Below are 26,497 nucleotides of genomic sequence, written 5' to 3'. Positions count from 1 at the left end.
TCTTTACTGGAATCTTGTGGGCGGGGGTGGCACATCATGTTCCTCTATGGTAAAAGATTTGGCAGTGGCTGTGTTTGGGAGGGAGACTTTGGCTATTCGTGGGCTCTCTGGAAGGGCTGATAATGCCAGTAAAGGCACAAGCCAGCTCTTGATCATGGGTGAGTAAAACTATGTTTAAGCAAAATGTTAATGGTCCATAACTGGAATCTTATTTACAGAAACAGTACAGAAAAGGTTCCCAGATGTTCCAAGAAACTTTATGAGGGCAGCTATCAGGGAAAAATTAAATAAGTAATAATTTATTATTGATATCTTAAAAAAAAAAAAAAAAAATTCTCCCCAATTTGGCATGCCCAGTTCCCACTACTTACTAGGTCCTCGTGGTGGTCAAGACAAGCCTCAGTTGCCTCTGCTTCTGAGACAGTCAATCTGCGCATCTTATCACGTGGCTCATTGTGCATGACACCACGGAGACTCACAGCATGTGGAGGCTCATGCTACTCTCCGTGATCCACGCACAAATTACCACGTGCACCATTGAGAGCGAGAACCACTAATCGTCACCACGAGGAGGTTACTCCATGTGACTCTACCCTCCCTAGCAACCGGGCCAATTTGGTTGCTTAGGAAACCTGGCTGGAGTCACTCAACACATCCTGGATTCGAACTCGCGACTCCAGGGGTGATAGTCAGCGTCAATACTTGCTGAGCTACCCAGGCCCCTATTATTGATATCTTTGACCAAATAGCACATACAATGTAATGAAACATTACAGCTAACTTTTTGTTTTCATTTCCCCCTCTAGGAAAATAGAGTAGATCCTGCCTACTTCTATGCTTCATTCTAAGCACATTCACACACACACACACACACTGCCAAAGGCCATTTATTCATGCCATTGTTTTGCATATGCACATACATAAGATAATTTTCCTCTCTTTTTAATCAAAATGCATCTTTCATTAGTACACATTCTACCTGTATAGAACATACTTTTGATGTAGTTATACATTATACAATATGTTCTTCATAATAAGAAAACTGTTCTGCATGTTCGCTGTATTCTCCTTCCAGTCATCTGTCTTTTTTGCCAAAAATTCTAAAAATATTAGACTTTGAATGAAAATAAAGTTTGTTATTGAAAATGTTCTCACACTATAAAGCCACTGTTTGACACACAACACTGCCACTGCACAGTAAGTATGATATACAAATAGTCAAAGAAGCTCTGTAGTCTGATCTGTACAGTTTTTAATCTCTTTTGTCTTTGACTAGATATTGGACTTTGGAGAACCAAACCAATATGGAAAGATGGTTCATGGGAGATTGTGAGTCCCTTGGAAAGACAGGTGATGATAATAGCACTTCTCTAAACAGCACACTCCAAACTATCCACTTCCACAAACAGTGAACTTGAACTTAGTTAATTTCCATAATAGAAATGGAATATCCCATAAATATTACATGTAGGACACAATTCCTGCAGAAAATGAATAAAATTCCTGCAGGAATTGCTTCAGGAAAATGAGCCGAAAATCCTGTAGGATACCTGCATAAAATTCCTGCAGGATTCCTGTAGTTTTTTTTTTTTGTAAGGATATATTATCAGATAGGCATGTGTCCTATCTGCATTAAAAACGGATAATTACATTTTTAATTATAACTGAATTAATTATTCTTACTATAACGATGAACATGCCGGAGTTTGTTATACGCATGCTCAAGGAGTGTTAAACACATGTGGGTCAGTTTAAGTGTGTCGGCTGCTCAGACCAGTGTCTGATATGGGCTACATTTAAAATGTCATGTGAACAACCTAACAAAAAAATCTGATTTGAGCAAAAAGTCATTTCAGCATCACATTCAGCTGCAGTGTGCATGTAGCCTTAGATCATCAGTGCTACAGCTTCTCTCGCAGCAGTCCGTGGCTCAATGGACACGTGGAGTTTAGAGTGAGTGCGCAGTGAGCAGCGTGCTGCCACATTTTTGATGAACTTCACCTTGTTCATTTGTAATAATGTCGATACACCTATATAAAAAGAGCAATCTCTGCAAACAAGCGACATGCTCAAGCTTTCGCTCCTGTTTTTGAACAATGAAGCACACTAGTGCTATGCGTGATACTGAGGTGATCTGATTTTGCCTCATCACATCATGCGGCTCATATTACAGGACCTTTCACTGGAGGCAGAAACAAAATCTATCTTTTTTTTTTTTTTTTTCCTTTTCTCCCCTTTTCTTCACAATGTGCTCTAAGTCCTTGTGGTGGTGAAGTGACTCACCTCAATCCGGGTGGTGGAGGACTTATCTCAGTTGCCTCTGCATCTGAGACCGTCAATCCATGAATCTTATCACGTGGCTTGTTGAGCGCATTACCGTGGAGACCTAGCGCGTGTGGAGGTTTCATGCTATTTTTCACCACGCGTCCCACCGAGAGCGAGAACCACATTATGGTGACCATGAGGAGGCTAACCCAATGTGACTCTTCCCACCCTAGCAACTGGGCCAATTGGTTGCTTAGGAAGCCTGACTGGAGTCACTCAGCACACCCTGGATTCAAACTTGCAACTTCAGGTGTGGTAGTCAGTGTCTTTACTTGCTGAGCTACCCAGGCCCCCCTATTATCTATCTTTAATATATATATATGTTGCAAGGATAACATAATGGTTAAACATTCTGTGCATCTTAATTCAGCTCATTTTAACATGGTCGGTGATTTAAAACCGCTCGTCAATGTCATTTGAAATGACCAATCAAATCAAAGAAGGCGGGACTCACGTATCAAGAGGAGCAGCACGCGGCTCGACGTATATCAAGTTGTTCAGCAGTCTGTGCCATGTACTATGTAAGTAGTGAAACTATATGGCTTTGTTTCTTTCAACATACCCTCTGATGTCCATTTGCTTTTTTTGCTCCGTGCTCGACATTGGAGAGCAAGAGCATTTTGCCCTGCTCCATTTGAAATTTTACTGCAGTCTGTCACACACAGCATTAATGAGCATGAATAAAACATTTATTGTTTGAATTTGGTGATAAAAGTGATCAATTGAAAGCTGAAGCTATAATCGTGTTTCTCATAAATCTACTTCTTACTCAAATGATGGAGCATATCACATTTGTGGATATGTTGCTGTAGCTGGTGCTGTTCAGTGCTGCACATCTGCATTAAGTGTGTGCAGAATTTGGCTTGTTTATTGGCTGCTGCGGATCTGTGTGGGTTTCTATGATTGTATTGTCCCGTGAACAGTCTGAAGTTCAGTGCGGACTGACAACAAGCAAAACCAAAGTAGAAAGCAAATGGCTACATTTGGACATCTGTTGTCAACATAATTTTTCAAAATAAATGTCCCAAATTGAATGAACTAATTTGTAAATTAATATGAACATGAATTACATTTTAAAAATAAAGAAAAGTAAATAAATTAAAAGTATTACAAAATTAAATATTTTACTACACTTTTAGGATATCAAATAATATGGTGAAATTAGCTTTATATTCATATGCTCATAAAAAATACAAATAACTGAAGATTAATTTTAATATCTACTACATAGCAAATGGTAAAATTCGCATATTATACACAGTCTAAATGCAATTTGGAGCAAAACACATTTATATTTGTGATCTCTGTGATAGATGGTCCTTTTTATTCCAACAAACTTCAGTTTATTTGGGCGGTGGGGGTTCTGGTGTTCTGCGTGCTTTTTGTTCAGAAACGTTTTTTTACAATTTCGATTTATTCAAAAAGCATACTTTTACGAACTCATCCTAGGGCGTTTGTCCGATTCGCACAAAACTTGGTATACATCATCTACCGACCCTCCTGACAAAAATGTATCAAAACAGTTTTGATATGTCAGATCATTCCAAAGATATAAGCAAATACATTTTGGACTGTGGCCCATAATGACTAATTGACCCGCATCATGTGAGCACAATTTTTCAAACTTAACAAAACTTAGTATACATGCACAAAAGAACATTCTGAGGTAAAATGCAAAATGTCATTAATTTGGCAGCGCTATAATGTAAGAAATAGCTATTTTTTACAACTAAAATGAATGCAGTTAGAATTGGGATATAAATAGGCTGTTGTACTTTTTGCCCACCAGAGGGAAACACAAGACAAGAAATCCTTATTGTTCACAAATCTTGTTTAATGCTGCCAGATTAGTTCAGCATCTTACAGTCCACTGTGCCATGTATCACAAAAAAGCTGAACAAATTCTGGATTCCAGGATTGGTTTTAGTTTGACAAAACTCACCAAATCCAATCAGGCTTCATTAGGATTAAGTGGTATCAAGACGCTCGTGGGATGATGTACTTGGCTGTTGGTTAATATATTGGAACTGCATACTTTTTATGAGGAAAGTTCTCAACATTTAAAAGTTTTGGCTGGTGTCTGAACAAAGAGATATTGCTATTCAATGGTTGTTTTTTCTGACTATATTATTAAGTGTGATCGAACCAAATGGAGTGATCAAACCGTCCTTTGTTGTGCAAAACAACATTCAGGCTCATCGTCCTCCCCTTCCACTAAATAATGATGTTTAAAAATGAGCAGAGCTTACTGTGTTGGCTGTCACTACATGAAATAATACTACAAGACTGCATTAGATAACACCAGCATCATGTAAATAAGATTTCATGATGATCAAGTTTGTAACACTTATCAATAGCTGACTCCTGATAACCATTTATAACCTTATTTTCTGTATAGTACGCAGCAGTTTCTGCAGCAGAAACACTGCTGGTGTAAAAGCACATACGTTGTTTTCTGCAATATTGTCATGACGCACTGCTTCCGCGTACAGTGTAAAACAGGTGTAAGTACTTCATCATTATAACGAGCACAGCTGCAGGTGTTCGTGCCTGAGTAACCTGACATCACATTTCAGCAGCACTCGCTTGCTTTAATATTACTGTGTTATGCATGTTCTCATTCTTGTGTACTGCACCTCTTTTAAACCTGTTTTGTTCAACATTTATTCTTTACAGTAGGCTATTATTGCTTTATATGTAGTTTTAACACCTGACATTTTTTTAAAATAAAGGTAACATGCCATTTTGTCCTTTCCACAAAGTAAAAAATAAATAAATAAATGCAGATGTCTGATTGGTCCATCTTATCACTGATCTACAAAGTCCCCGGGGCTTACCTCTTCAACTTACCTCTTCAAGTCACACAATGTTGAATGCAACACACTGCTTTAAAAATGGTATAAAACACAGGGCACACTGTACTTGCGTAACGTTGTTGAATGCAAACACAAACAACAAAATATATACATAAAGAGGAGGAACCCATACACAAGATCCTGCAGTTGAACCAATTCAGTGTTCCAGTAGTATCATCATCAATGGTTTAACAGACTTCATTTTATTTTGTTGAAAAAATGTTTAAGCAGTGGTTTGTGTGAACTGAAAATAATGACAAGTCTCTTTCCGTGTAAGCAGATTTAAATCTTTTTAGTTTGATTGCGTCAACATTTGAACTGTGTAAGGGGACAGTTTTTGACTAATATTTATTTCAGTAGTTCGTATGTTAATGTAATCTTGTGTTGAAGCAGTAAACGGATTTGGCTTGCTGTCCGTATACTGGAGGGCTCGGAGCTCGAGACTCAACTCGAGTCCTGATTACTCCCCCCCGGACTTTACTTATTTAGATAATGGATCTAGAGTATAGGTGGAGATGGGGTGGTGGTGGAATGTCAGGAGAGTAGTCACAGGAAGCAGGTAAGCAGCGGCTTATATACTCCTGCTCGTAGGCTGTGATTTTTCAGATTAAAATTAACACGCTCCTCCCGAACCTCTGTTAATTAACTCCATTTCAGTAGTTCGTATGTTAATGTAATCTTGTATTGAAACAGTAAACGTATTTGGCTTGCTGACCTTAAACTGGAGGGCTCGGAGCTCGAGACTCGACTCGAGTCCTGATTACCCCCCAAAAGGTGTTAAGATGAAAGAACAGTACCATGACTATGGCAGGAAGTATTTAGGACAGGAAGCCTTCTATTTGGTAAATTGGCTTGGCAGATGCTTCTGAATTGTTTTCTCCCAAAAAATTTGTACAGAGGGAGTGCTTTAAGCATTTGTTTGAAGGTGCGTTCTTGTACGATAGTGTCTGTTCGGACAGAGGCCGTGTAGAACTGCAGTGTGCTGTGGAATGGTCAGAGCGAGTGCTGCGCAGCAGCAAGCTTGCGTTAAAATGTCTGCGTTGGTTTGAAAAGAATTTGTCATTAGATTATCGGTCGACTGACGGGAGTTCTGTGTTGCATGATGCCCCTGTATAAAGAATTAAATAAATCATGCTCCGAAGGGCACTTTGAAGAGAGAAACAATCGTGATATTCATGTTAGAAGATGACGAACAATCGCTGAATAGAGCACGCCCCCTAAAAAAGCTGTGGCGTGGTAATGAGGCTGACAGGCATCACCTGTGCTGCAGAACCTGATTAAAAATGCTGGGGGTTGAAATGGTGGTTGGATTGAATAGTTAATCTTTGTTTCTTTCGCTTTCAAACAAAATTGAATTCTAATGGCATGAAGTCGGAACGGCGCCCGTTCGCGGAGGCAGCTGGCACTGCTTTCCGGGTGAAAAGTTTAGATAAGAGAACATATGAGCAGTTGTAGAGAGCTATTTCACATTTTTAAAGTGCAGGAGCAGCCAGTTTGCGGCAGCAACTTCACGCTATAAACTGCTTCGTTGAATGGAGCATAGAAAGACAGACAGGGTAAAAAAAAAAAAAAAAAAAATATATATATATACATATATATATAACACCTAACGTGGTAGCCATCAATACTGCTAAAAAACAAAGAGCTACTGTGGCAGCTTCTGTTGAATAATGAAACTGTTTGGATGGAAGAGCTGTTCTGGTGGAGCCGAATGCTTTACAGGGAAGTTGCATCCGATGATCTGTCTGCCTGGGTCTGTTCGTGGGAAATGGGCGGCTGAATGCCAAAAAGACTTTCATGTCAGGAGAGTTGTCACAGGAAGCAGGTAAGCAGTGGCTTATATACTCCTGCTCGTGGGCTGTGATTTGTCAGATTAAAATTAACATGCTCCTCCCGAACCTCTGTTAATTAACTCATGTAGATAAATAACTATTATCACCTTGATTGAATCATGGAAGCTGCTCTGGTATAAATTGGGTGTACAAAACACTCTTCATACTGATTTCTTAATGTTGAGTCAAGCCCTACATATCTCCGATTTTATTTCCATCGATAAAATTTTCAACTATTTTGAATTTTCTGAAAAACCTACTTTTTCAAACTCTACCTAGGCCATTTGTCAGATTCACATGAAAATTGGTATACATCATCTACAGACCCTCCTGACAAAAACGTATCAAAAGAATGTGGATATGTCAAATTGTCCTAAAGACATTACGATACCTACCACCCCTGGAGTTCGCTAGCTTGCTAGTTCGAATCCCAGGGCGTGCTGAGTGACTCCAGCCAGGTCCCCTAAGCAACCAAATTGGCCTGGTTGCTAGGGAGGGTAGAGTCACATGGGGTAACCTCCTTGTGGTTGCTATAATGTGGTTCGTTCTCGGTGGGGCGTGTGGTGAGTTGAGCGTGGTTGCCGCGGTGGATGGTGTGAAGCCTCCACACATGCTATGTCTCCGTGGCAACGCGCTCAACAAGCCATGTGATAAGATACGCGGGTCGATGGTCTCAGACGCCAAGGCAACTGGGATTCGTCCTCTGCCACCCGGACTGAGGCGAATCACTACGCGACCACGAGGACTTAAAAGCACATTGGAAATTGGGCATTCCAAATTGGGAGGAAAAGGGGAAAAATCCACCCCCCCCCAAAAAGATATTACGATACAATTCCTTTGGTAGAATGCACTTTGATTATTGATCAATATATACTCAGCGCAAAGGCCAAAATTAACAAAACCTGGTACACATAGTCAACAAGCCATGTTGAGGACACACACATTTTCTTTCAACTCTGCCCACAAGGGGCACTACAACTAAAAAACTGCCAAAACTCCACAGCCGTTTTGTTGACTAAGTTGAAATTAAATGCACACCTTCTTTGGTTCAAGTGCTAACAAATAATTTACATATCGATTTGACAAATCAACAAAAATGGCTGCCAGCAGCCACTAAAATTTCAGCACCTAATAACTTATGTTGTGAATAGCTGATGGATATGAAACTTATTATACACAAGCAGAGTGGACACGAAGCTGTACATACAATTTTATGAGAATCGGCCACACGGTGGTGCTATAATAGGCTAATTCGCGTTTAACTCCAGAACTCCAGAGAATAAAATCTTTTAGTTTTTCTGAGTCCTTCAGTGCCCCCAAATGTTATGGTCACATGAATTTTCATTTCTGCAAGAAAACTTTTTTGTCATGTATATTTTTTTTAACCTGCTTTTTCTAACTTGTCCTAGGCTGTTTTCCCAATTCTTACGAAATGTTGTATACATAATCTAGAGACCATCCTGACAAAAAAGTAATCAAAAGAATTGTGATATGTTAAATAGTTCAGAAGATATAAGCAAATATGTTTTGGGGGTTGGCCTATAATGACTAATTGGCCTGTATATTGTGAATTAGATTCTCAAACTTATTCAAACTTAAAAAACATGGACAAGAGAACATTCTGAGGTCTTGTGCAAAATTTCATAAATTTGTGATGCTAGGTGGTGCTATAACTTAAGAAAATCCTATTTGTGCTACTGATGAGGCAATTAGGGCTTGGGTTAGTGTTTGAGTTAAGGCCCAGGTATACTTAGTTTTTCTGCGTTCCAGGTTGGATCAGCCCATCATGTACAAAATTTGATCAATTTATGATGCTAGGAGTCACTATAACTTAATAATACACATACTTAATAATAAATAAATATATTAATAATATATTATTGAAAGTCAACATTGCACAACCACGGAAGCAGAAGATTCATTTATGTGAACTCGCAAAGCTTTCGTAGGCTTTTGAGTGGATAAAAGACAGAAATCCTATTCATTCCCCTAAAAAAATCTAAACAGTTTGAACCAGACTCCACCTGCCACCATGTGCACCCCACACCCCATTCCCAGCCCTGGCACAACAGCCCCTCACAAGGCATACACCAAGGCATCAAGCATTTATCAAGCCCTGAAACTGGATGAAGAGCAAACTGGAATTATGTGTAAAAGTGTGACATCACTTGAAGTCCTCTTTGCAACCTGAACTTTTTCAGAACGTTGAATCTTTGTGACAGCCACACTAAAAAAAGTTAGACGCAGTGCAACAAATGAAATGCATGTGTTTTGAGATGCATATTTGGGGGGTATTTACACTTAGTCACTTAATGCTTTTTACTTATCGGACAGCTATCCGATCATGAAAATACTAAGTGTAAATGCCCTCCAAGATGGATTTGAGATGAATTTGAGATGGTTTTGAGGAGGTGATTTGAGATACATTCTAGACGAAAGCAGCTGACGCGCATTGACACATCTTACCTACGAGGTAAGCCCTGAGGGGAAAAATACACAGTGCGAATACACACATATACCCGTGCGTGTGACAGAGTCACTTGGAATCAAATAATGAATCACATCTTTTAAATTCGCTGCCCAGCATTAGCATAATCATGAAAGTGAACTTGTTTTATTTGCATATAGCACGGGAATTGAAGATAGGATTTATATCCATTTGCCGGAAACACAATTATGTGGCCAAGTGTAAATGGTTGTTCAATCGGATAGCAATTCAATCAGTAAAAACGAATGAAGTGACCAAGTGTGAATACCACCTTTGAAATTTAAGTTCTAGCTTGTCTAAAAATTGTGGCGGTTCTATAGGAAATGCTGCAAAAACAGCAAGATGTGGTGTAATTGTAAAAGACGTCTGTCCAGCACGTTTACATAGAAAAACAATAAAAAAACAATGCAGATGCACACAAAAACAAGTTTGTTGTGAACAGCCCCAAACTCTGTGCTGTTTTTAATTTTTTTTCTATGTAAATGTAATGGACGGACACCTTTGAGTTTTGCGCTGTGTCTTGCTGTTTTGTCAGCATCTCCTGCAGGACCTCCACATTATTTATATAGTGTGTAAAGTAAAAACAAAATAAAGCACCCCTGGAAAATTAGCTGAGCCTTAGTGGGCCTTGGCCCCCTGTTTGAGATCCTGTCAGATCTAGTATGATATTTTCTCTCGGAACACAAAAAGAGATGTTTTGCTTTCTGTAATATTTAAATATATGTTGAGACTAAAATGTTATTTATACAGTTGTGCTCAAAAGTTTGCATACCCTTGGAGAATTGGTAATATATTTTTACCATTTTCAAAGAAAACATGAGTGAGCAGGCAAAACACATTTCTTTGATTTCTTATGGGATTCATATTCAGCTGTAGGTTATAATAGAATGGCACAATCATAAAACAAAACATGGCAACAAAGAAAAAAATGAAATGACCCCTGTTCAAAAGTCTGCATATTCTTAGTTCTTAATACTGTGTATTGCCCCCTTTAGCATCAATGATAGCATGCAGTCTTTTGTAATAGTTGTCTATGAGGCCCCAAATTCTTGCAGGTGGTATAGCTGCCCATTCGTCTTGGCAAAATGCCTCCAGGTCATGCAAAGTCTTTGGTCGTCTTGCATGAACCGCACGTTTGAGATCTCCCCAGAGTGGCTCGATGATATTAAGGTCAGGAGACTGTGATGGCCACTCCAGAACCTTCACCTTTTTCTGCTGTAACCACTGGAGGGTCAACCTGGCCTTGTGCTTTGGGTCACTGTCGTGCTGGAAAGTCCAAGAGTGTCCCATGAGCAGCTTTCGTGCAGAAGAATGCAAATTGTCTGTCAGTATTTTCTGATAACATGCTGCATTCATCTTACCATCAATTTTCACAAGATTCCCCATGCCTTTAGAGCTCACACACCCCCAAAACATCAGTGAGCCAACACCGTGCTTCACAGTGGGGATGGTATTCTTTTCACTATAGGCCTTGTTGACCCCTCTCCAAACATACTGCTTATGGTTGTGACCATAAATCTCTATTTTGGTCTCGTCACTCCAAAGGCGTGTCAAGGTGTTGTCAGGCATATTGAAACCTGGCTTTTTTGTGGCATTGGTGCAGTAAAGGCTTCTTTCTGGCAACTCATTCATGCAGCTCATTTTTGTTCAAGTATCGTCGTATTGTGCTCCTTGAAACAACCACACCGTCTTTTTCCAGAGCAGCCTGTATTTCTCCTGAGGTTACCTGTGGGTTTTTCTTTGTATCCCACACAATTCTTCTGGCAGTTGTGGCTGAAATCTTTCTTGGTCTACCTGACCTTGGCTTGGTATCAAGAGATCCCTGAATTTTCCACTTCTTAATAAGTGATGGAACAGAACTGACTGGCATTTTCAAGGCTTTGGATATCTTTTTATATCCTTTTCCATCTTTATAAAGTTCCATTACCTTGTTACACAGGTCTTTTGACAGTTCTTTTCTGCTCCCCATGGCTCAGTATCTAGCCTGCTCAGTGCATCCACATGAGAGGTAACAAACTCATTGACTATTTATACACAGACACTAATTGCAATTTAAAAAGCCACAGGTGTGGGAAATTAACCTTTAATTGCCATTTAAACCTGCGTATGTCACCTTGTGTGTCTGTAACAAGGCCAAACATTCAAGGGTATGTAAACTTTTGATCAGGGCCATTTGGGTGATTTCTGTTATCATTATGATTTAAAAAGGAGACAAACAACTACACTACCGGTCAAAAGTTTTGAAACACCCATTCTTTATTGTAATTGTTTTCTTCACATTTTAGAATAATAGTAAAGTCATCAAAACTATGGAATAACATAAATGTAACAATGGGAATTATGTTGTGACTAAACAAAATCCAAAATAAATCAAAACTGTGTTATATTTTAGCATCTTCAAAGTAGTCACCCTTTGCCTAGATTTTGCAGACATGTACTCTTGACATTTTCTCAACCAACTTCTTGAGGTATCACCCTGGGATGCTTTTTAAACAGTATTGAAGGAGTTCCCATCTCTGTTGGGCACTTATTGGCTGCTTTTCTTTATTATTTGGTCCAAGTCATCAATTTCAAAAACTTTTTTTTAATTTTTTTATTACATTTTAGTTTTATAATGAAATAAATTAATATGGTAGCACAATTATATTTTTGTCTACAAAAATAATTTCAAACAATTAAGCATACGCCTTCAGATCAAAAGATTTTTAAGATCATGAGAAACATTTCAGTCAAGTGTTTCAAAACTTTTGACCGGTAGTGTATGTGGTAATAAATGGCTTCATACTGTATGATCACTATCCTTTTTTACATGATCAGTCATATTTTCAAAATCAATGCCAAAATTTCACAATTTCTGCCAGGTTATGCAAACTTTTGTGCACAATTATATATATATATATATATATATATAGTTACATATTTTGAAAATATTGAAACCTACCCACAAAAACAGCACTTTGGGAAATTGAGCATTATGTGCAGTGACATTTTAATCCTTCTATAGATTATTTAAAAAATAAATCAAAATCATATCTAGTAGAGGAGATCTCTATCTCTTATCTCTAGTGGTGCATTGACTTGCACAGAATGAACACAGAAATGCCAACAGAAAACACCTGCTGTTTATGAGACCCTATAGAATAGATCTGAATAGTAATAACTTCAAGTTATTATGTTATTCAATTATTCATGCACATTGACACACTTTTGAAACATGATACTTGGTGGAGTCAATAAAAGAATTTCGATTTTTTAAACATTTTCTTTTTAATGAGAAAATAATAATAATATATGTGTGTGTAAGAGTGAGACATACAATTACTATAAAACAATATAAGCAGAATTTTAACATACAATAAGTGGTTAACATGTCAACAGAGGGCTTTTGAAAGCAGGATTGTATCCTCACACCCATATCAATATTCCTTTGGTTTCCCCCAAAGAGCACTTGTTAAAGCTGTGATTTCCTGTGTTTAAGGAAGTATTTAAACAACAAAAGCAAAACGCGCAACATATTTTTTGGTGCTACCTCAAAAGTAAAAAATAAAAAAACACTGTACTGTGGGAAAAAAATTAATACTTTATGTGATGTAATTGAAGGCAAGGCTTTTTTTGGAAAAGCATGGGCTGTCTTTCATCAGATTTACAGATCTTTTGCAGTAGATTCAGTACTTGTAATTAAATCATCTGCATGCACACGGACAAGGTTTGAAACGTTTGACTAGAAGCCTACAGTATAATCGAGAACTATTAAACCTACCATACGATTTATTGCCAAGTAAATGCACATCAAACTTTTGCCCTAATACTTTTACACATTAAAAATGGCAACATTGATCCATTTCTAATATTCTATACTAAAAGCAATTTTTTGCCACATTCCTATGCTGTAGGATTCCTATTGTATTACAAATTTGAACATTGATTTATTTCTTAGAATTTAGCTTTATGATGTAAAATCAACCATTTTATGTCCATTTCTCAGATAGTATAAAAGCGTGTCATCTTTAGGGAAACTAAAGTTAACTTTGCATTTAATGTGAATGCTGCAAATGTCACGATACAAAACCTGAAGCTTCACGATCAATACTGTGCTAGTAATGTTACAGCCCCAATACCAAACAACCCCACTAATGAAATCTCTTTATATATGCATACTTGGCCCTCAAATACACACAACACAGTATATAATATTTGAATAAATGTGCAGTAAATAGTACTAAACGCCCTTTTTCCAAAACTATTTTCCATTCATAGGAATACTGTATATCTTACTGCTCAAATAAAAAATATTTCCCCTCATAAAATTCTGATAATTTGCTTACCATAGTCATATCTCATATCAAAGAATGCAAGTAAAAATCCAATATCCTGCTCTGAGTAAAACACATCACGCATCGAAACAAATAAACATTTCAGAAAATCACTTAGTATTTAGAGATCAGCATGTCTGAATTAATCCATTAAATAAAGATGATGCACCCTTTGCAGAAATATTCAATAATCTGTTGGTTTAACTTTATATATCGCCCACACGTTATAATAATAATAATGCATAACTGCTATTGTTTCTAGTCTTTTCTTTTTTGCAATGAAGGATCTTTTCTATGCACTACTATATGCCAACCTAATCCAGAGAATACAAATACTTCACGTATACTCATAAAAGGACAGCAGTTCATTAAATACTTTTGTTACATATTTTTAGTGTACATTTGTCTAATGATGCTCTCAGGATTGTCTTCATTCATTGCTTGACCATTGTATTATGCCAAAGGCAAAAAATACAAGTTGAAGATTAAATATAGATGACATATTTGTCCTTGTATTTGTCCTTCATTCTTGATGCTTTGTTTCTTGAAGACCCATCACTGATATCAATGTCCTGTTTAGTTGCTTGTTCTTTCAACTGATCACATTTTATAACATATTTTATATTTCTTTTTGCTTGTTTTGTTTTACAACAGGAAACAAGAAAAAAAAAAAACATTCCCACATTACATACATTTACGTGTAGATAATTATCAATTAAGTGATTGTAACAAAGTTAAACAATGGTAATCTACAAAATTGCATTTGCAAAATCTACTTGTAATGGCTTAAGAAATTGTTTCACCTTTTTAAATAAAGATTGATGGAAAGTCAGTTAAACAATTCGGCAGAGTAAATACTTGCATATTTAAGTCATCCTTCTCAGTAACATCTCAGAAAAATACTGTTATAACCTGTTCTTTCCATACATTTTTGTGTTAACACTTAATGTTAATGTTCCCTTCCTTAAGGGTTTATAAAGGGGTTTATTAATGACTAATAATTCATTTACAAATGCATTATAAATAGTTTATATGCTGTTATAACAACTGCCTTTCATGATACAATACTTGCCAAATAGTGAGCCTATTTTACCTCACGTTATAAATGCCTAATAACACTTTATTTTTAGTTACCTATCAAAATGTACCTTAATGTAAAGTGGACACATAAAGCATTTATTAAAGATTTGCCAAACATTAGAAACTTATGTACATAATGTTAAGTATGGTTCTATGGTCATCAGGCTTACTGTGAATGAGGATGAAGGCCAAAAAAGTATTTTTGCAGAGGACTTTAGGTAACTAGGACTAGATAAGACCACTCAGAGTAGCACAATTCTTTTGTTTGGCAAGGAAAGTGACAACACATGTGAGTCAAGACATTACAAAATTAATGTAAACACAAAGAAGACTAGCAAAATGGCATAATCACTCCTTTTAATACCACTATAACAATCTGTTTTTGCTGCATTACAAGAAATCAGGAATAAGGACTTTTTGTGTTTTTAATTAATATAAGTATGAATAAGTGTATTTCTTAAGCATTTACAACATGATGCTCACTATTTGGCAAGTATTGCATGAAAGTGGCCCTTTTTGTTCATGTTGTTATAACTGCATATTTATGATTTATAATACATTTGTAAATGACTTATTAGTCATTAATAAACCCTTTATAAACCTTTAACTAAGAGTACATTAACGTAAAGTGTTACCATTTTTAAATTATATTAACATATTTTACTATCTTGCCCAATGACTGGTTTGAGCCCTAGTACATTATACACTCACACAATCAGTCAGCCATCATATAAAACAACACAAACATTCTCAAAAAACCTACATAATTTTATCAACCATCAAGCATTCTTAAAACTGCACTACACTGCATCTTATGCTATAACTTCAAGCCAAACACAGATGCCTTCTACTCCAAACAACAATAACATCCTCATCCTTCTCACAAGCATTTCCTGTCTTTGTCAATGCGGAATGGGTCAAAAGCATTACTACGTCCGCAGGTCATAGATTTTGACTGAGCAAATAGATGTCTGGTGTTAAACTTTACAAAGTCTTTAAAACCAACCCCCCCGAATCTTGGAGGTTACATACTTGTGCCCTGCTTTTATTTGTCCTTAGAAAATGTTCTCTCACTTCATATAAATGTCACCAAACCTGATCTAACAAGATACTCAAGAGATGAATAGTGAATAATCTCACACAATCATCTAAGATCTAGTTTGAAATCAGATGTAAATCACACTGTCATCAGTATCAAAGCTCCATGCATAATCTTCAGCAACTAAACACTGTCAAATGTCCCATTCTTCTTTATAACATTCCTAGCCACTCAATAACTTTTTAATTTCTGTGAAGTTTAACTCTTAAATGCAATGTGATCCATATATTAATGCCAAAAATCCTCAAAATCATTGTCACCAATCTTTGCACATTCCCCTTTGTCTCCAAACGCATCAGTACAAAAGAAAAAGCAATAACTTGATAGTGGAAAAATAAAGCATTATAGTATCTCTGGTCTTTGTTGTCTTTGCTTCAGGCCTTCGAGAGAAAATATGTCCCGCGGGCTCCAGAAACAGACAGTTTTGACCTTACGAGAGACATGAATTGATGTTGGATTTTGAATTCCCAATAAATACTTGTGTTTGTTCTGTTGCTCATTTTCCCTCCAGATTTCACTAGGTTTCTCAATATCTTCAGCATGGAAGGACATTTTTGTTTACTCTTCCTCCTCTTCTTCTTCCTCTTCCTCAGCATCTTCCTGGTTGGCATAGATTCCCGCCTCCCATTTTAGGGCCATGTTACTTTTTCTCCGAGTGACACGTGTTGCTTCCAGAACCTGAAGACAAAGAGTGATTATATTGATATTTTATATATTAAGTAGTTATAATGATATTTTTAACATATTGTTAAACAGAAAACTTTTAATGAAGAAAGTAGAGGCACATTTCCCTTCCAAGACATTCAACCTCCGATCTGAATCTTGGGTTCAAATTCTTTGAGGTAAACTAATGTTACTTGTGCATCATGATTTATCTTTGAAAAGCTGCAATTTGACTAATTATATAAAATAGAAAGTTTATGTTTTAGTAGGTTTGGCCGGTATGGCAGTGTATATACTGTGCAACAGTAGAAATGTGTCAACAATAACATGGAAGAAATTATTAAGGGGTGTAGCATCAAAAGAGTTTTGCTCCAGGGATCGGAGGACTTGCTTCGGTCTGCCTGGGGAGGAGCGTCTGTCGTCCGCCAGAGGAGTGATCGAGGACCAGGCGACGGCGTGTCTGGGAACCGGCAAGCAAGTTTTTTTCTCTGTCTCCTCTCTCACTATTGCTCTGCCTTGCCTTTTCCCTCTCCTCTATTTTGTTTTGTTTTTCCCTCCCCATGTCCCTTTCCCCAAGCTCTAGAGAGGCAGGGAAAAGCCTGCTGGCAGTCGGGACCAGAAGGGCAGCAACCCCCCCTAGGAAAGGGGGGGATGTACGTAATGCCAGGGGTTCCCCTGCCTGACGCAAAGGAGGGAGTTGTGTGACGAAGAGGAGGGCCTAGCCCCAATCGGGCTAATCAGCCAAGGAGAGGGATAAGTGCAGTGGGATGCGGCAGTTTGGGAGAGAGAGAGCCACACGCAGCTGCCATGTGTGCATTTGTGTTGTGTGTCTTTTTGTTTCATTAAATATTATTTTGACCGTTCAGCCAGTTCCCACCTCCTCCTTTCCCATTTTAACCTTGTTACAATCAGCTATTTTACAACGCCTTTGAATGTGGCTTATCCAATGAGAATTTCGAGTCGAAACTATCAGTTATAAATTAGTATTTTTACTATTTTAGGTCTTTTGTTTTTAACTCAGGTGTTACATAATGTTAAGCTGTTTTTTACATTGATAGACTTGCATCTATCCAAAATAAATGATTACAACATGAATGAATGTATGTTCAGCAATATCATGATATATAAAATTACTGGAATGTAAAATTACTCATATCGTGATGTTGTAGCTTGGCCTCAATATGCTTATAACCAAAATTATGCCACATTATTTTTTAGGAGATTTCCCTTGCATGAATATTTTGCAACCTGGTCTCTTAGAATAATTTGCAGAATGACTTTTATGTTGCTTGTTGTATGTATCGCGGCAGTTTTGTGGTGAAATGAACACTAGAGGCGCTACAACAACAAAGACTTTTCACTTTCACACAAATCATGAGTAAAACAGCAGATAATCTGTTTATGAACACTTACTTTTTGCTCTGTTTTTCACACAATGCTATCTTATGACTTCTAAACACTTTTACTATAGCACATGACTTAGTTTGCATTACATAACCAACTACATTTACAAGCATGTTCGAGCGCCATCAAATTATGCAGTAGCTCAACTGATAGAGATGCATTTGCGATGTCAACCGGTGAGCCGAAACTGCCATAAAGCACCACAAAATGATGTGGTTGCTAATGCAAATTGAATTTTTTGTCTAAATTGAATTGGGTTTTGTCTAAAACTATCGGTTTGGTTTAGGTTTAAGGTTTAGGGTTGGGATAGAGCATTAACCTTAAAAACTTAATCTGGGGGTGCGTTTCCCATACAATGACGTAATCACTGCTTAACCACATAGTACGATACATCGTTGGAGAAATTAACTAGCTAGTCACGACTGTTTCCCAAAACTGTAAATACTATGTCACACATCCATCGTTCAAACCATGTTGGTACAACAACATAGAGCTGTCATTACTGACGTTACACAGGGGGTGGAGTAATAACTTACGCAAATATTAAAATAAAAAAGCTCATTTACACATATACCAGAAAGCCGTTTAATGCAAGAAAGCTGTCGAAGACAGGAAAGCTGCATGCATTGTGTAGATAAATACACTGCAATAGATGGGTTTCCCTCTACATCAAACATCGGGGTTCCCCCGACGCACTTGAGCACATACGCACATGCGCACTCTTCAAAAACATATAAACGGCACTTATACATTTATATATATACATAAAAGCTGTGTTTCCCGACAGAAACCGTGTGTGACAAAGCGTTTTCTCTTAACAGCCACATTCATGTTTACATATGTTTCAGAACAGCGCTTTTCTACAGAATCCCGGAATAAGCAGTTTCTTAAGTGCATGTAAACGTGGTCAGAGTCTTGACAGAATGAAAGATATATATGGAATAAAAGATGTAGAAGCCTCAGTGAAATGAAATGTTGTCCACACAGCAAACTAACAAAGAACAATACTTCTAACCACAGGTAAAGAGCTGTTGTTCTAACCACACAACTTTGCAATGCTGTTTGCGAATGTTCATTGGAACTACGGTTTCGGGAAACATCAAATCATTGAACTATGTTCGTAACGATGGAACTTGCGACCATAGTTGGCTAACGATGCTTTTGGGAAATGCACCCCTGTTTGGGAGAACATTTAACTTGCTTTTAGTACCACACAGTGGACAGGCGTAATTTAATACCGCGATACATGAAATGAACCCATAAAACCATTTGATAAAAATGTCGCCAGTCACGTAATTTTCATGAGATCAGGAAGATATTTTTTCCTTTGACTGGGCATTAAGAGCAGTAAAAACAAAACAAAACAAAAAAACAGCAATCACACTTGGGTAAACATGCGCACCAAATGGTCCATTGTCGACCCACTTGTTTCAAACAGCTTTCATGCTAAGTACAACGTATTTGAGCCTGATTCCAAAACAGGTTGACAGCTTTAGATATAATTTCCACAACACACAATACAGGCTTGAGTTCAAACACAGCACAAAAGCAGAAATAATAAAAGAGGAAAAGAGAACAGTCATGCTGTTTCAAAAGAAAGATCTTTGCAAAAACTCGTGCCAAGTGGTACACTCACAGGGGCCATTGTGTCTCATTCAGTGAACATAAATGTCCAATCCAAAGTTCTCAAGAAACTTTAATATTATGAAAATATCAAATTAAGGCTGTTGTTCAATTATAATGTTTGTCTGAATTAAATGACATACTGTGTATTTAATCTAATTAATTGCAATTAATTGCATCAAAATGAAGATAATTCAAAGACATTATTGTGGCAGAAGAAAGCAACGAACAGACATTAAAAAGTGGCTTTAGAAGTCGATATATTGTTTGTTTTATTTCTATATTATTGAACATAACCTTATCACTGGCGTACACTCCACAGATTGATTTTGCTATCAAGTTTGTCAATATGTTTGAGGAAGTCCTTGGGGCCGTTCACAAAGGACACATTCTTTATTCATTCTATATATATATATATTTTTTAAATGTTGGCATATGTACACATGCATACGTATTTGGTTTCAGCATCTCACATGATAATCATCTCTGCATTTTTAAGATGCCGCGTCAAGCTGAAGTTAAAAAAAAAGTTACATTTTGAAAGATGCACCACAAGATCCCTTCATCCTGTTCCATTATATTGTTTTTATTTTTTTATTTTGTAATAAAGATAATACTTAAGTGTCTTTAGGCCCTATTGTCAAGGGCGTAGATTTGGTGCAAAGAGACATTAGAGTTGAAATCCTTTGACTTTGAGTGGATTATCAGACATTGTAAGGAGGTAAAATGCTTAAATAAAGATTGGACATTATATGTTTATAATTCCATTCATAGAAGTTTAATGGGAACATATAGTGGTATTTTTAAAAGACCAAATATGGTGCAAATACTTTGAACATTTCAAATTGTGGATATGTGAAATACATACTAAATGTGTGAAAAAGATGATACACATATAAAATGCAATGATTTCAGAAGGTTTTGGATTTTGGACTTTTTATACATCAAAGCACTTGGCACTAATATATACAACAACATTTTAATGCCACGTCAAAATAAAAAATAAAAAATGTACGATTTCAAGAATAAAGTCATAGTATTATGGAAATAAAGTCAAAATCTGAAGTCGTAATCTAATAACATGCCTTTTACAAGAATAAAGTCATAAAGTCACAAGAATAAAATTATAGCATTTTGAGATTAAAGTTGTAATATTTTGAGAATAAAGACAAAATTATTCAAATTAAGTTGGAGCATTATTAAATTAAAGTCTTAAGATTAAAGACTTTCTTATCATAATGCTAAGACTTTATTCTTGAAATCGTAGAATTTTTATTTTATTTTGTCGTGGCACTAAAACGCCATTGTAAATACAGTACAAACCCACCCAAAACTCCATGCAATAACACATATGAGGGCACAATGAACTTGAAGAAGCAAGCATTGTACAAGTACCTCAGTTGTAACTAAGCGGACGCACTGACAAGAGGGAAAAAGGAAGAATTAGTCAATATGAAACACTTGCTATTGTGTAGAGAACAGTTTTTGAAAGTAGATCCACTTCCATATGAATACTGGAATCTGCTCACAAAGAGCTTTTAAATTATGCCTTGGGTTCATATCTATACTTAATATAAATATATACTTTTTATATATATACAGGTCATTTAATACTGCTTGCTAATAGCATAGCTTATAAGGCGTTTTAACCAATAGCTTTACATTAACAATTTTCATGTAATTCAAATATTCAATGTAGTAGGCATATCTCTCTTTTTTTTTTCTTTTTTTTTTGGTGAACAAATGTTCCTTGTTGTCTCTTAATTAACATGAGCTCATTTAGGTTTTAGGTGAATTATAGCATCACACCACAGGGCACTGCTATTACGGCTTAAAATTTCATGTCAACTACCCAAGTATTTTACTTCTCTGAAAATATTTTACTTGGCACAGTTCACTTAAAGTACAAATGCAACATAAACAGTTTATTTCACAATCTGAATTGGACAGTGAATTGAATCACTTTAGACCAATAAGGTTACCATTTAGAATTGTGTGTTTTCCAAAGTCAATGCTTATACTTTGTAATATAAAAATGGGATTTGATACTTTTAATACAATGCAGTTGCAAAACACAGGCACTTTAATGTTTGTTCTCCAAATAATAGCTTTTAAAGAAAATTGACATTTGAGAAAGCAAAGGGGACAGACTGTGGTTGACATGAAACACTGTGAGCTCAATAAACATTTGATGGTGGTTTTTGAAAGTGCTGAACTTTGACACTATATATGATTATTTTCCTGTCAAAATGCATTTATTTCCATCTTAGGAAAGAAAAAGAAAAAACAATATGTAGTAATATAATGCTTTATTAACATTTTCCAAACAAAGCCTTCTACAGTATAAAGATAGAAATGCACTAAAATAGCACCAATTCAAGTAACATTAAACAGTTCCCAAAGTCTAACTGGGAGGTTAACTAACTGAAAGAACTAGTCTCCTCATAGGCCGTATTTTCATTGTAATGGGCATTAAATCTCATAAACTCTCATCCTCCACAATATTAATCTTCCTGTAGACTGTGGCTATCCGCTTTTCTAGTGTTCATGATTCGCGTCAGGGCGTCAGTGTCACCGTCAAGTGTCACTTTGAACTCCACATGAAAAGCGCTTGCAGACAAAAACGTCTCATTATGTGTGACAGTTCACTTAAATTACAAATGCAACATAAACAGTTTATTTCACAATCTGAATTGGACAGTGAATTGAATCACTTTAGAACAATAATGTTACCATTTAGAATTGTGTGTTTTCCAGAGTCAATGCTTATACTTTGTAATATAAAAATGGGATTTGATACTTTTAATACAATGCATTTGCAAAACACAGGCACTTTAACGTTTGTTCTCCAAATAATAGCTTTTAAAGAAAATTGACATTTGAGAAAGCAAAGGGGACAGACTGTGGTTGACATGAAACACTGTGAGCTCAATAGACATTTGATGGTGGTTTTTCACATGGTCTTTATTCATTCACTTTCTAAATGAGCTGGAAAGTCCCACTTTTTTCTTTGCGAAAGTAAAAGATTAGCTTTTGTTGATGTCATCAGCCTAGGGGTTCATTTTCCACAGCACTGTGAACGTTTAATGGGATGTGTTCAATAAAGACATGAAAGATTTTAATTGTTTGTGTGTTGTTAGCTTAAGCACATTGTGTTTGTCTATACTTGTGACTTTGATGACGATGAGATCACATTTTATGACCAATTAATGCAGAAAACCAGCTAATTCCAAAGGGTTCATATACTTTTTTTTTTTTTTTGCCACTGTAGTTGATCATCACCATACTCTAGTGTGAAAGTAATTATAAGAGACTCACACTGTTGTCCTCTCCTTTTTCTCGACGCTTGACTTTATGTGTCTCGTAGTCCTCCATCATAGTCTGCATGAAGTTCTTGGGTCGCTGTCCTCCAGAGTCATCACTGCCCAGATCAGAGAGCGGAGAGGGCAGAGCTCCATCCGAAGAACATGGTGATGCTGGAGGAACTGGACGAACCTTCTCAATCTTACCTACAGACAGAAGAAAACTACAGTAATGCAGTCACAGATAGGTCTATAGATGTATACATAATATTTTTAATTTTTAATGGTTGAGTTCAACTGGATAGTGAAGGAAAAGCATCCAAAAGGTGGTTGTTTATGACCAGAAAATTAACTTGCATTTCTTACAACATATAATTTTATCATATGCGCACAGGTTGCAAAAGCCACTGGATCTAAGGTCAAGCATGAAAGTAAAAGAGTAACAACACAGTTTAGAAGAAATTAATTAGATGAATCTGAAGTCTGGATTAGGATTCAGAAATTTTTAATAATTCCAGCAAGAACATTTTTTCATCACTTATCAGTATGCAGTGCACGTGAAAGGGCCCAGACACATTCTTGATGGTGACCCAAGTGTGCGCATTATGGACAGAGCACTCAGTGTTTGTGTAGAGACCAACACTACTGTTTCCATTATAAATCAAAGGATTTTGAAAGAAAAACAGTCAGTTTGTGCAAGGTTTATTCAAGTTTTATGTCCAGGGCTTAATTCAAACTAACAGAATTGTTATATGACAATTAAATTAAAACGGTCTTGATTTTTATGTATCAAGCAATCATCATTTATTTTTGCTACTTTTCACATTTTCAGACTTTTCAAAAATGCTTTTATGTTTCTGTTTTGTTTTACCCTTGTCCCAGACCTTCATCTTTTATCTTAAACTATAAAATCCATAATGAAAATAATTTCTTACATGTTCAAAACGATGACCTAAACAAAAATGTGAAATAAACATAAACCATTTCAATATTCATTGTGTAAAAATTAATTATTTAAATGTTCCAAAGATTACCACGGTCGTTGCTGTTGTGTCATTTCCACAACAATTAACAATTTTGCCCAGAATTCTGTTTTTGTTAAGTTAGTGAACTTGTTTACCAATGAGACAAAAGTGTCAGCAAAGGGCATGCATGTGATAAAATATGAGACATCTGATTATGGTTGCCATCTTCAGTATGGAAAAATAAGAATCTTTACTGTTTACAAAACTCTATGGGGAATTTTGCTGTTGAAAATCAGTGACTGTTTATAAGGATTTAGCTTTATAAGGATTATATTTTGCCATCTACTCTAGAGAATCACATCATTAATAAGAAGTCAAATGTTGAGATTAATAGCACAAGATAACACTAATACCGAGTGCTTTAGCATTACTACTAACAAGCTAAAAATGGCCTCTATGCCCTTGCAATTCACTCAGGCACCATTAGAGGGCAGACAGAAACTTATCCGGTACTGAACATCAACAAAAATGAACAATCACCACTGATAACACACACTATTTAATACAGTACTGTTGTGCATGACATTTAGCAACAAGCTAAATACGGCTTCCTTGGGACATAGAAATAGAATTGAAAAACTGGCCTTACTCCTAAACCTAAACCGACCAAACAATAACAAAATAGGCATATTTAGTGTTACACTAGTCTATCATAGTAATTTTTCCATCCAACCAACAAAATCTGAAACAGCGTTAGTAGCTGCTGGAACAGAAGACTTTAAAATGTAGCCATATAGGGGAAACCGGGGCTAGATGTCAAACGTTTTACTCCAGTGAATATTTCTCTTGGTAGTTTTATTTTTGAAAGTCAATTTCTGTATAGCCACATATCTTAAAGTTTTGGCTACAAATAAGCTATTTAACATTACCACCGTTTTTGCACAGGAAAAAGGATAACGGGGCATGTTGTCACACTGTAGATGGAGTAAGTTGTCACATGGGAACCTGCCACTGAACAGCCTTTTACAGGCCTTTCGGCAAAATTAAAACAGTAAAACAATTAAGAACGGCAAAACAATTTATGAAACAGCAAAAATTTTAAAGGAAGCATACTAAAATATAAAACCATTGTTTTCAGCCAACAAATATTTAATTAATGAAATGTATAAATTTATAACATTTAAGCCGACCTGACATTCATGAAAAATACCCCTGACCTGAGAACACAGTGCAACCCTTCTGGTAAAATCTACTTTCATTATATTGCTGACTCTTGCCTGAATGTATGCCAATATGGTTTTATTATGTTCACTTATTGTGTTCAGCTATTACAAGATTATGATATTGTAATTGTAGTTTAGAGGACAGAATTATTTAAAACAGTTTTGAAGAAGGTGTTTGAAACTAACATACAAACCAATGCCAGAGAAAACTCACATTTGTGTAACAAAATTTTGGACTCAAAAGTCACATGAGTTCCATGACGCCTTGTGGGCGATGTGGGTGGAACTACCAGTTAAGCATAAACAGTCATTGTGTTATGTGTTAAATCAGCATTAACAGCTTTTATAACTATATAAATATTATAAATTGTAATTATAATTGATACTGAATTAATGAACACATTATTTTCCAAATCACTTTTTTCCCTATAAGGGAAGATATGGACATCCTGCAAAGAAACTCAAAAGAAAGTGGATTGTAGACAGAAAAAAAAATGCAGGGTAGAGGAAATTCAAATTACAATTATTTCAAATGTCATAAATAGTGCTGTCAGTCGATTCATTTTTTTTAATCATGATTAATTGCGTAATATTTTGTAGTCAATCGTGATTAATTGCAGATTTTGAAAGTGCTGAACTTTGACACTATATATGATTATTTTTCTGTCAAAATGCATTTATTTCCATCTTAGGAAAGAAAAAGAAAAAACAATATGTAGTAATATAATGCTTTATTAACATTTTCCAAACAAAGCCTTCTACAGTATAAAGATAGAAATGCACTAAAATAGCACCAATTCAAGTAACATTAAACAGTTCCCAAAGTCTAACTGGGAGGTTAACTAACTGAAAGAACTGGTCTCCTCATAGGCTGCATTTTCATTGTAATGGGCATTAAATCTCATAAACTCTCATCCTCCACAATATTAATCTTCCTGTAGACTGTGGCTATCTGCTTTTCTACATTAATCATGAAGCCGTGTTCATGATTCACATCAGGGCGTCAGTGCCACCGTCAAGTGTCACTTTGAACTCCACATGAAAAGCGCTTGCAGACAATAACGTCTCATTATGTGTTTTGGTGATAGTTAAGACTTGACATGCTTACTTGTGTGCCTTACTTAGGCTGAAAAATACTTGATTTCTATCACAAGTTACAATTGGGCTTGTTTTGTACATCAAAGAGCATTAAGAGGTCCTTTCTCCATCATTTTATCACTGACACGGAAACACTGTTGTGTGTGTGTATTGTGAAGTGTGCATCAGTGTAATGGCTCCAGGCAGACACATTACAAAAAGTACAGCCGTTCCAACAAGTGTTGGAT

At 36.3% G+C, this 26,497-nt stretch overlaps 1 protein-coding gene across 4 annotated transcripts in view; it reads right to left on the bottom strand.

Annotated features, from left to right (window-relative positions):
- Positions 1-12,748: 12,748 nt before the first annotated feature.
- LOC127433391 (A-kinase anchor protein 2) overlaps positions 12,749-26,497 on the bottom strand; it is a 58,184-nt gene continuing 44,435 nt past the window's right edge. For all 4 annotated transcript variants that reach the window (XM_051685256.1, XM_051685255.1, XM_051685257.1 and 1 more), the window contains exons 3-5: positions 23,001-23,191; positions 21,078-21,101; positions 12,749-16,670 (exon numbers count right to left, since the gene is read on the bottom strand). In XM_051685256.1, coding sequence (XP_051541216.1) covers positions 16,551-16,670; positions 21,078-21,101; positions 23,001-23,191 — 335 coding nt within the window. In that variant the 3' untranslated portion in view covers positions 12,749-16,550. The remainder of the gene's footprint in view (positions 16,671-21,077; positions 21,102-23,000; positions 23,192-26,497) is intronic.

This window comes from Myxocyprinus asiaticus, chromosome 43 (genome assembly GCF_019703515.2).
Source record: "Myxocyprinus asiaticus isolate MX2 ecotype Aquarium Trade chromosome 43, UBuf_Myxa_2, whole genome shotgun sequence".
NCBI classification, from domain to species: domain Eukaryota; kingdom Metazoa; phylum Chordata; class Actinopteri; order Cypriniformes; family Catostomidae; genus Myxocyprinus; species Myxocyprinus asiaticus.
The sequence above is the reverse complement of the archived record's forward strand: the minus strand, read 5'-3'. Positions and strand labels throughout refer to the sequence as shown.